This window comes from Melanerpes formicivorus, unplaced genomic scaffold (assembly GCF_026170545.1).
Source record: "Melanerpes formicivorus ecotype bairdi unplaced genomic scaffold, bMelFor1.0.p_v2 SCAF_14, whole genome shotgun sequence".
NCBI lineage: Eukaryota > Metazoa > Chordata > Aves > Piciformes > Picidae > Melanerpes > Melanerpes formicivorus.
In genome coordinates, this window is record NW_027142366.1 from 4918658 (window position 1) to 4930926 (window position 12269).

Below are 12269 nucleotides of genomic sequence, written 5' to 3' on the forward strand. Positions count from 1 at the left end.
TTTTCTCATAGCAAAGAAAAAAAAAAGAGCCTGCAGAAAACTTGAAGAACAAGGGAAAGCAATAAAGGTGAGCAGAAATATGGAAAATCCTTAATGTGAGGAAAGACTAAATGGAGATTCTTCAGGAAAGAACAGAGGAGGCCTGTGAAGTGATAGGGAAAGTGGCGCAGTTATTCACAGCTTTCCATAGCAGACCTTACAGGCACTCAGCGACGTAGCCACACGTGAAACATAAACCAAAATGAGCTGAATTTTCATCCAGCACATAATTAAATGGGGGAGCTTACTGCTGAGGAGTTATTGTGAAGGCCAAAAGCATAAATCAGATCAAAATGAGATTTGATGCACTCATGGAGATTTTAGCTGTTGGTAGTTATTAAACGTGATGGGCTAGACTCAGTTCGTGGATCGGGAAGTGTCTAGGTTGGGTTTGCTGTAGCTGTGCCAGGGGAGGTTTAGGCTGGGTGCTGGGAAGAAGTTCCTCACAGAAAGAGAGATTGGCCATTGGAATGGGCTGCCCAGGGAGGTGGTGGAGTCACCATCACTGGAGGTGTTTAGGAAGAGACTGGATGGGGTGCTTGGTGCTATGGTTTAGTCGATTAGATGGTGTTGATAGGTTGGACTCGATGATCCTCGAGGTCCTTTCCAACCTAAGTTATACTGTGTTGGATGGTAGGTTGGACTTGATGATCTCAAAGGTCTTTTCCATCCTGGTTAATCCTGTTCTATTCTGTTCTGTCCTGTCCTGTTCTGTATTCAAAGTTGGGTATTTTTAATAGACTTTTACAAACTGTATTTTCATCTAAACTTGTATCTTGCAGTCATGATTGAACTGTCCCAGAGGTGTAGCTGTGTCCTCCTGAATACAGGAATAATTTGATTCTGCTTGTCATTTCCTGTTTTACTTGATTATTTGTGGTGGGACTGTGCAGGGACATGGTGTTTAATTAAGTTTCCCTTCTTCTCCAGGCTGAAAATTGAGGAGCTGGAAGCTGAACGCAGTAAGCTGGAAGAGGAGAACAGATCTCTGGAAATGAAACTGGAGAAGCTAACTCTGCAGGTAGGAAATGTGGAGGTTCAGAGCAGCTGGGGAGCCTGACACGGTCCAGTCCCCATAGCTGTTTTAACAGCTGTGCCAGAATGCTCACAGCACACAGCTTCACTTCCCTCCATCTGGGCAAAGCATTCTTCAGAAGCCTATGGAAACTGCACCAACACACCTGTGTCCCTGACCGTGTTGCTGGAGTGCTTCTATGTCAGATACCATCACACAAATGCGTTCTGTGCCTTTGCCTTCACTCTCTTCATCTTCTTGGAGCCTTAAAGCCTGTTCCTTTTTAAACGACTTCACTACTGTAAGTTATCTTTGTCCAAAGTGATTCATGCCAAAGCAGGAGTGTAGACAGGGCTTGAGTTCCATTTGTACTGCTGCTACCAGTGATGGAGACAGCAGAGACTACCACTTTCTGGCCTCATTAGGTAGTAGTTTTCCAAGCCAGGAAGCATCAGCTCCACTGAAAGGATGACAGGGCAGCAGCATCTCCAGACCACAGGTGTGGAGAGCAGAGGGTGAAGGATCAGAAGGGCAAAAGGGTGTTTCTTTTTGCTGTACTGCTCTGGGTGTTTTGCCTTTTCCTGAGGTAGTGCTGTCCTGTGTGACAGAAGGTCTTCAGTTTTTCACTATGCATAGATCCATGAAGTCCCTGAAGGGAGGCCAAGGGCACCTGCAGCACTTGATTGGATTGTCTGTTCAGCTTGCCCTCATTCTGGGAGCAGCTTTTCTGTGCAAAGGAGGGACAGGGGAGTTGCTTCAAGCTTTTACAGTGTTTCCTATTTGAAAGGTGCTGGAGCAAACAAGAACCTGAGCCTGGTTGTTTAATCAAAGCCCATCCTGCTATGAACAGTGTTACCTCTCTTTTCTGTTCTGCTATGCCAAACAAATCAGCATTGTAGTACTTCATTCTCTTAATTTTCTTCTTTTTCCTCTCTTTTTTTTTTTTCCTCCCCATTTTCATGTAAATTGCTTCATGGTAGAAAACCTACAGGTTTGAAATTACCCAGATTTCAGACCAACCATTGATTTTATCTTGACACCTATTAGAGGCAAATCAAATCTTTCTTTTCTTTTTGCCTGTTTTTTTTTTTTTTATTACCAATTCCTAGAGACAGGGGAAGTGACAGCTTTGATAAAGCAGGGAGCTAAGAGCTGCTGAGCATCTCTGCTGAGCCATGTTTAGTGTGAAACCTGTCACCCGGCTCCCCTTTAATTGGGTTGCAGTCATCAGAAGGAGATGAAAGCTTTTGGGATGGTGTTTGGATGCTTAGGTCTCCAACAAACACAACATCATAGACTCAGAGAATTGTTAGGGTTGGAAGGGACCTCAAGGATCATCTAGTTCCAAACCCCCTGCCATGGGCAGGGACACCTCACACTAGATCAGGTTGATCAGAGCCACGTCCAGCCTGGCCTTAAAGACCTCCAGGGATGAGGCTTCCACCACCTCCCTGGGCAACCTGTTCCAGTGTCTCACCACCCTCAAAGGGAGGAACTTCTTCCTCACATCCAATCTGAATCTACCCATTTCTAGTTTTTTTCAGCTCTGGTTCCAGAGCAGATTACAACTCCCTTAGGTCAAAATGAGTCTGCCAATGTTGCCTCACAATGGCTGCTGCTTTTCCAATGAGGCCTGACCAGAGAACTTCCCTCTTTTCTGTCTGGTATCTCAGGATGCTCTGCTTTGTTTGCTCATACTGCTCTTGAGATGTCAAAATACCAAGCTTTTTTAATTGCACCTTCAGAGAGGAGAGGTTCAAATTCTTCAGTGTGATCTTGCTAAGTATTTGCCTCCTGGTCCTCACTAAAGATTACCAGTAGCTACCATTTATATAGCTGAGCTTTCATAGTACAGAAGAGCAGAGTGATGATAGCAACAAGATGGGACCTTCATACTGTGGCAAAGCTGCTCTACAGTGACAGTTGTACTGTTCAACAGAAAGGCTTTGAAAGTTCATCACAGCATCCCCATAACCTACCTCATTATGGTGCTCACTGTTGGAGTGCAGTGTTGTAGAGGTCAGGGCTTTGTGGAGTGAGCAGTGAAGAACAGCAATGACCTGCAGGTGGAACAGAGTAAAATCTATGTGGGAGTTAATATGCAGGTGTGGAGCAAGAGAAGGGTAAGCTAGCTTGACAAGTCTAGGAAAGACAAATCTGTTAGTCCCCTGAAAGGCTAGTGAACTGAATTGAGGTAATCATGCTCTTACATCTGCTGTGCCAAGGATGCTGACATAGGATTAACACTTTATTTAGCAGGAGGTAGCTCCCCGCTCCTTAGCTTTTCACTTTACCTGTGGCTTACAGGTCTGAATGTCAAAGGCAGCTGCTCCAAAAGAGGATTTCAGAGGAAAGCATAAATACAGGAATATGTAAGCTGAATGCTAAAATGTCAGCATTGATCAGTGTGTGCCCACCTGAATGGTCAAGATTTCAGAACTCAAAGGGGAAGGCATTTGCCTTCTCTTTTTTTTATTTACCTTGAGAATCAAATCCCTTGACAGGCCAAGCTCAGAATAATTTCTTACTGTGAACACATTGGAGAGGGTTCCTTACAGTGGGAACCCACTAAGTTAAGGATAGGCTTAGAAATTCACATCCTCTCTCAGCACTGAGCAAACACACTGAAAATATTATTATGCACTCAGATAAGGTCACTGAAATGTTGCTGGTTTGAGAGGTTATTTATTCCCACCTCTGAAAGAAATCACTGGGAATGAGGGGTTAAAATAATGTCTCACAAAGACTGGGAGAGAAAAAACAGGAGACAAACTTTATTTACAGAAACCAGAGGCACATTTTACTGAGCAGAAAGGTGATTGAAACTACAAACATGGGAACAGCACAGCACCAGATCAAATAGTGTGAGAGAAAGAAGGGGGTAGCATTAGCCAAGGTGGGATGAGGGTGATTTCTGACATTTTTATCTGAAGTTCCTTCTTTTTTCAAACAAAACCTCTGACTTTGTGGAATTGTATCTGCTAAATGAAAGAGGCATGGGAGGGGGTGAATTGAAGCCGTGGATTTGTAAGGGGAAGAGGCAGGATGCAGAGTTAAGGCTTTGACTGCTTTACACCGGAGTCAAGTCTGTTGAGTTCCCAAGGCTGAATGAAATTGAGGGAGATGTGGCTAATATTTGGTAATTAAAACCATTGCTGTTTGACTGTGTTCATGTGTGGAAAGCAGTAAAGCTTCAAAATTGTCTGCCTTCTCTCACATCCATTTGTATCTGGGTGTTGACTCGTGAATATTTCTGCTTTGGCCGCTGTAGCCAAACTGATCACTTTCTGAACTACAGGACCCTGGCCAGAGGGCAGAGGAGCACATGGGAAGGTATGTTTCTGTTAGGTGTGTGATTCAAGCTCCTGAGCTCAGTATTAGAAAATAGAGAAACTGAGATGCTGATAGCCATCTGCAGCAGTGTATATAACATCTGACATGTCTTTGTATTCTGTGCTTGTGTGGGGACAGCTTGAATTATGGCTGAAGGCACTTTCCACCTCCACACACCCCTTCTTCCAAAACCCTTGGCTCTTGACACCTAGTTGCAGGCTGCATTGATTTTCCTTCACTGGTATAAAGACTTTAGCATGGGTATTACTCACTGGTCAGGTCTTTACTGCTAATAAAAACCTCAGATTACAAAAACACGAGAAATGTTGGAACTGTAGAGAAATTGCACCCTACTGAGGGGGCCTCCCTCTAGCCAAGGACATTATCTTAATAAAGACATTTGACCCGTGGCTTAGGAGAGGGATTCAATAGTCTATGAAAAGAGTGGGTTTAACCAGACTATTTCATCTCCTCTTCCCTACCCTTCTTTCTTTCCATGAAGCAAAAAAGGCTTCCAGAAAAGCAAATGCACCGTGACTGCTTTGCCCTGTGGTGGGAAGACCTGCAGGGATTTCGGTGAAAGGTTTGGTTTGTTTAGTTATCTCACATGATCAGGCTGCTGGTGGAAAAGTGCAGCTCAATGCCAAGAAGAAAAGAGACTGATCAAATCAGTGCTTTTTGGATAAAGTGGGAGGAAAGACTTGTGAGGAGTGTTCAATTAGCATTTCTTGCTGCTAGGAGCCTTGTGTTTGCAGGCAACCAAGCGGATGTGAAGTGTTCCTTATGCAAATACTACTCTCCTGCTTTTCCTGCTCTCCTCTACTCTTCGAGCTGAAGGAGAAGAGATTCTTCAAGTTTGGCTGCTTCAAGGAAGATTGATTAGAATCAGCTGCAGTTTGACTTAATTGGATCCATATGCTTGGAGAGGGAGCAGGACTAGTTAGAAGTCCTCATAATTAGTTCACAGCTGGTTGGTGAAGAAAATGGAACTCCAGTTAGAGTTCAGATAAGTGGATCTGTACAGATGGAAGGCAGGGAGTTGTTCTTTGTTACACTGAGATGTGTTTGGGCTTGAAAATCACCTCTAGTCCTGTAGCCAAGATACAGTGTCATCTCTTTGAGTGTGTGCATGTATATGGATGAGGCTGAATGGAAGGAGTCTTTATTCTCTCACTTGTTTCTGAGTAAAGGAATCACCTGTGGATGCTGGCAATCAAAGAAATCTGAGCAGGGTCACACAACTGATCTCAAGGACCAGTTGAAACCATTCAGGGATGGTTTGGCCATGTGAAGGGTTCATGGTTTGGCACTTTGAGCACTATGGTTGTAGTAGTAACTAGTTGTGTTTAGCCTTGCTGACAGCCAATAGTGTGACAGCAACACTGGCTAGATAGCATGAGAGCAGGCACCAGTAAACCTTCCCCTGCCCGTAGCTGCTATTGATGCTAAATTTTTGCTGTCAGTGTAGTAGTAGTATCAGAGTAGTGGTATCAGTCATGGTTGGAAGGGACCACAAGGATCATCTAGTTCCAACCCCCCTGCCATGGGCAGGGACACCCCACACTAGATCAGGCTGGCCAGAGCCTCATCCAGTCTGATCTTAAACACCCCCAGGGATGGGGCCTCAACCACCTCCCTGGACAACCCATTCCAGGGCTTCACCACTCTCATGGTGAAGAACTTCCTCCTCACATCCAGCCTGAATCTCCCCACCTCCAGCTTCATTCCCTTCCCCCTAGTCCTATCACTACCTGAGATCCTGAGAAGTCCTTCCCCAGCCTTCTTGAAGGCCCCCTTCAGATACTGGAAGGCCACAGTTAGGTCACCTCGGAGCCTTCTCTTCTCCAGACTGGACAGCCCCAACTCCCTCAATCTGTCCTCATAGGAGAGGTGCTCCAGCCCTCTGCTCATCCTTGTGGCCCTTCTCTGGACAAGTTCCAGCAGGTCCATATCCCTCTTGAAACAGGGGCTCCAGAACTGGACGCAGTATAAGAGGAACTGAATTCCCTACTGCAGTGTCCATCAATGAACTACCTGAGAAAAACATCCTCCACAAAGTATTTGGGGTACTTTTTGCATGCTAGAGGTGTTCAGAAAAGGATTGGACGTGGCACTTGAAGCCATGGTTTAGTTAGTCATGAGGTATTAGGTAATAGGTTGGACTTGATGATCTCTGAGGTTATTTCCAACCTTGTTGATTCTATGATTTCATTAGTGTGCTTTGAGGTGTCCATTAATGCCTGTGCAGTAGCTGCTTTTGTAAATGTCCAAGTTTGCTATTGTTATTGACCATTTTACATTTTAAGATATTAATCTGATTAAATTAAATCTTCAGGTTTTCCCAGGCTTTAAATTGATTATTTGTGCACAAATTAAAGTGTAAGAGAGTCCACTTCAGAGGTACTTGTGTTGTAGCTGTAATGATTTGAAGAAACAATCAAGTTCTGCAAGCAGAAATAATACCAGGTTGTTTTTTTTTAGTAAGAGTAGCTGAAATAATTAGGTAAGTTAGATACAAATAGAATCTGAAGATTTGTGCTGTTTGTCTGCTTTAGGTCATTTTAATTGGCCTGCCTGAGCTGGTATGGACTTGTGGTGGTTGATCTCATCAAAGCAGGAGGCTCTGTGGAAGGGAAGCTCTGCAGGGAGAGTGGGTGGCTGCTGTCTGCTGTATTTTCTCTAGGAGTCCATTGTCCATGGAGGATAAAGGTGCTGGGGCCAGGGGAGGTTTAGGCTGGATGTTAGGAAGAGGTTCTTCATAGAAAGAGAGATTAGCCATTGGAATGTGCTGCCCAGGGAGGTGATGGAGTCACCAGCACTGGAGGTGTTTAAGAAGAGACTGGATGGGGTGCTTGGTGTCATGGTTTAGTTGAGTAGGTGGTGTTGGATGATAGCTCGGACTTGATCTCAAAGGTCTTTTCCAACCTGGTCTGGTCTGGTCTGGTCTGGTCTGGTCTGGTCTGGTCTGGTCTGGTCTACTCTACTCTACTCTACTCTACTCTACTCTACTCTACTCTACTCTACTCTACTCTACTCTACTCTACTCTACTCTACTCTACTCTACTCTACTCTACTCTACTCTACTCCTTTTTTTTCCCTACCTCTGCAACCTTTGTGATTGGGCTAGTCTCCCTTTTACTCTTGCTCCGTTTTGAGGGAGTAACAAAACATCTGGGAGCTGTAAGTCCTCTGTGTGGTTGACAGGGAATGTTTCTCCTCTTTAAGCATTAATGACTCATTTTATAGTTGTACTTCAGGCGGCCAGGCGGTAACTAGCTTGGAGTTAAGAGCCCAAGGCAAAGCTGAGATCATTTAACAGTCTAACTGTTCATTATGTGACTGGTGAAGAATGATGAATGAGTCATTTACACTCTTACAGAACTAAAAGGGACACTGTCAACCTTTGAGGGTTCCCTAATTGACCTCTCAGAGTCTTCTACCAGGATTATCTCCGTGCTTTCCCTTCTACAAACTTCCTGACCTTTTTAAGTTCCTCTGTGCACGCTGTGGTCTGGATCAGTTTCTGTGGCAGAGCTGTTCCTCGTGGAAAGCTTCAGGTAGTCGAGTCCAGCTCTTTTCTTATAAAACCCCAAACCTTATATAAATGTGTTTGGGCAAACCACTTGGCATCTCTTCTGTCAGGTGTAGCTTTTTGGAACAAATTTGTGTGCGCTTCAGAGGGATTTAATTAGGAGATAGCATAGCTGAGAGCATATGGCAGGAGACCCAACAGCTCAAGTGTAGCACAGGCATTTCACTCAGGATTGGCATTGCTAAGTCCTGGCCTCATCACAAAGGTATTTTCAGGTATTTGCAGCTACTTTTTCATGTTCAGGAGTCTCTCCATGACCTAAATGCCTCTGCCACTCACTCTAAGTCTATATCTAGAGATGATGGACATCCATTTATGATGGATGAGAGGTGTGTGATGCTTCTGTAGAATGCTGAAGAATATGCACACAACAAGTTGGCTGTGATAGCAGCAGGGGCCAAGTGAATTTGGTACCATCTGTGGATGGCAGCAGCACTGGAGACGGTATGGCATGGGCAGTAGTGTGCTGGGGTTAGAGAAGCACTGTGGAGTCCCCAGGCATGTGTTTTCTTGGTTAGCATGACCAAAAAACTCTGCTGTTAGACCTTTTCTTTGATTGTTACTGGAGCTAGATATTTAAACTACAGTAAAACTGCTTTGCTCTGCAGGTATCTGTGATGTTCACAGTGAACTGCTGAAGTGCTGCCCAAATGAATGTAAGGGAAAAGAACTTCCTATTATGTGCCTATAAATTGTCCTGAATGGATTGTATGTGTTACTTGAGAGGAAACATCCTGTATCTTGTGCCACCTGCATTAGGTACTGAGGAAAATCCTGGAACTGGTGTAAAATCATAGAATTGATAGGGTTGGAAGGGACCTCAAGGACCATCTAGTTCCACCCCCTCTGCCATGGGCAGGGACACCTCACACTAGATTAGGCTGACCAGAACCACATCCAGCCTGGCTTTAAAAACCTGCGGGGATGAGGCTTCCACCACCTCCCTGGGCAACTCGTTCCAGTGTCTCACCACCCTCATGGGGAACAACTTCTTCCTAACATCCAATCTGAATCTACCCATTTCTAGTTTTGTTCCATTACCCCAGTCCTATCACTCCCTGACACCCTACAGAGTCCCTCCCCAGCTTTCTTGTAGCCCCCTTCAGATTCTGGAAGGGCACAATTAGGTCTCCTTGGAGCCTTCTCTTCTCCAGACTGAACAGCCTCAACTCTCTCAGTCTGTCCTCATAGGAGAGCAGCTCCAGCCCTAGCAGTTCCATATCCTTCCTGTACTAGGGGCTCCAGAACTGGACTCAGTAGTCCAGGTCTCGTCTCACCAGAGCAGAATAAAGGGGGAGAATCACCTCCCTCGACTTGCTGGCTCTGCTTCTCTTGATGCAGCCCAGGATGTGATTGGCTTTCTGGGCTGCAAGTGCACACTGGTGGCTCATGTTGAGCTTCTCCTCCACCAGCACCCTCAAGTCCTTTTCTTCAGCGCTGCTCTCAAGCCAGTCGCTGCCCAGCCTATATCAGTGCTTGGGATTGCCCTGACTCAGCTGCAGGACCTTGCATTTGGTCTTGTTGAACCTCATGTGGGTGTAGGTGTAGCACCTGCAGTGCTCCCAGCCTCGAGGACCATGCAACGTGGAATTGGTTGGGGCTGTGCAAATATTTGTACGTGAATCCTGACTACGTCACATCTGTTAGGATTGACAAGAATCAGAAACATTCCATGGGAGCAGGGAGGAGAAGTAGAAACATGTCATCAGGTTGTAGCTTTGTCATTAGGCAGTTCAAGGAGAAGCTGTTTCTTGGCCTCAGTGGCCCTGATAAATGTGATGTGAAGGTGGATGTCGAATAAAACAAGGACACGCGCAGTACTGACTCGCTAGTGTTTGTTAACATCGGGGACCAGGAGTGCAGAGATTCACATTTGTGCAGGGAAATTTTACCAACATGCCCTTTAAAAGAAAGAAAAAAAAAGAAAGAAAAGAAAAGGCAAGCCTTTAAAAGGAATTTGCACATTGAATATTAAACACCTGAAGCTCCATAAATTTGACTGCCTGAGCTAACGCCGTATTGTTTATTTCATGCTGCACCTTTCTCAGGGTTCTGCAGGAACTGATTAACATTTGCATAATACATTTAACACAGAAAGCCATAATAAATTCATTAATGTACTTCTGCCACTATCCCTGGAAATATCAGCAGTTGTGTGGCATCTCACAGCTCATTAGATGAGCAGAGGGGGAGGAAGGGTGAGTGCTGGGTTTCCTGAACAGCGCCGGAACAGGGAAAGGTCAATGCACTCCATGTCAGTACCTGAGCAACAGCACGGAGAGCTCAAAGCAAGCAGGGAGAGAGCTGGGGCAGGGGAAATGTCCCACTGGAAAAGGTTGCTGTACCAGCACACATGAAGCACAAACTTGAAGATGTGGCATCCATGCTAGAGAAGAAAAATCAATGATGAGCACAAAATGCAGATGAGGAGGTTGCTTCCAGAGTGCCTCTATTTCTGCAGGGGCAAAGACCAAGACTTTGTTCAAGTCCTGCTGTGGTGCAAGCTGCACCAGGGGAAGTTTAGGCTCGAGGTGAGGAGAAAGTTCTTCACAGAGAGAGTTGCTAGCCATTGGAATGGGCTGTCCAGGGAGGTGGTGGAGTCCCCATCCCTGGAGATGTTCAAGAGGGCATTGGACATGGCACTTGGTGCCATGGTTTAGTAGTCCTGAGGTCTTGGGTGAGAGGTTGGACTTGATGATCTTTGAGGTCTTTTCCAACCTTATTGATTCTATGATTCTATGAAGAAAGCTGGCTTGGACCAGCCCTTGGTTTTCTGAACAGGTATTGCAGAATGAGTGGTGAGGTTTTAGAAGTTGTGCTTGGTTGTATGGCAGGGGGGGCACTAAACCTCTGACTCTGTGAGTATTTTATGTGTGTCTGTGTGCTGCTTTTGTGATAGTATGGTAAGAGAGGCACCACACTGTTGGTGTTAGAGCAAGGATGTGAGAAAATCAGTAATTTCAGCTACAACTACACCTGTTGGACTTAGATGATCTCCAGAGGTCCCTTCCATTCCCCACCAGGCTGGGATTCTGTGCTTCATATACACACTGTGGTCCATATACACCCAATGACTTTCAGTGCTGGCCAATGGCAGAGTAGCAAGTAGCAGCTCCAGAAAGGCTCCTGTGCAAGAAGCAAGTTTCACTGATTCCCTAAAATCATCCTGCAGGTGAAAGCCAAGGCTGAGGAGACAGACACAACCATTTTGAGAAGAGGCTTCCCTTTTAAGCTCCTCTAATCTTATTTATCACTCAGCAAAGAAAAAACAAAGTTGCAGGAAACGATGAGAGCGACTGTCCCTTTATAGTCTGCTGGGTTTTCCTCTGTAGTCATTTGATGGCACAAATTAGTGTTCAATTGCTCTTTCTTCATTTTCTGTTACTCTTTCGCTGCTTTGAATTCTTCTGCAATGTCACAGAAACAAAACAAAAATGTCGCTTAGCCCCGTGGAGGGGAAAAAAAATGCCTGGCAAGGTTTGTTTACTGAAGAGTTTCTCAGATTTCTATGAATACCACAGCCATATGTTGCAGTTCTCTCCATTTTAGGCTTTTAGGCTCATTATCATTGCAGCCTTTGATGACCCAAATATTTTCAGGCTTTTGACTAAAACAAAGTTACAGGTCACAGTTTCCATGCTGTTCTTGTCGCTTCTTCTTGTCTTAGACAGAAGCTATTTTACCCCTTCCCAGTGGAGTGGAATGGAGTGGAATGGAATGGAATGGAATAGAATAGAATAGACCAGAGCAGACCAGAGCAGGCTGGAAGAGACCTTTGAGATCATCAAGTCCAACCTACCACCCAACACCATCTAATCAACTAAACCATGGCACCAAGCACCCCATCCAGTCTCTTCCTAAACATCTCCAGTGATGGTGACTCCACCACCTCCCTGAGCAGCCCATTCCAATGGGCAATCACTCTTTCTATGAAGAACTCCTTCCTAACATCCAGCCTAAACCTCCCCTGGCACCTTCCTTCTCCTGCTGGCAAAGCATTTCTAATCCCAGCCAGGATGCCATTGGCTTTCTTGGCCACCCAAGCACACTGCTTGCTCCTATTCAGCTGCTTATTGATTAGAACCCCCAGGTCCCTTTCTGCCAGCAGCTTTCCAGCCACACTTCCCCAAGCCTGTAGCTGTGCTGTGCTGTGCTGTTCTGTTCTGTTCTGTTCTGTTCTGTTCTGTTCTATTCTATTCTATTCTATTCTATTCTATTCTATTCCATTCCCTTTGTACTCAGTTCTGGTGAGGCCACACCTTGAGTATTGTGTCCAGTTTAGGACACCTT

At 45.2% G+C, this 12269-nt stretch overlaps 1 protein-coding gene across 2 annotated transcripts in view; it reads left to right on the forward strand.

Moving 5' to 3' along the window:
* Nucleotides 1–12269, forward strand: part of MAD1L1 (mitotic arrest deficient 1 like 1) — a 428013-nt gene that overhangs the window by 243456 nt on the left and 172288 nt on the right. For both annotated transcript variants that reach the window (XR_010988348.1, XM_068146670.1), the window contains exon 15: nt 970–1060. Coding sequence is in view for 1 of the 2 variants with exons in the window: in XM_068146670.1 (XP_068002771.1) it covers nt 970–1060 (91 nt within the window). In the remaining variant the exon portion in view is untranslated. The remainder of the gene's footprint in view (nt 1–969; nt 1061–12269) is intronic.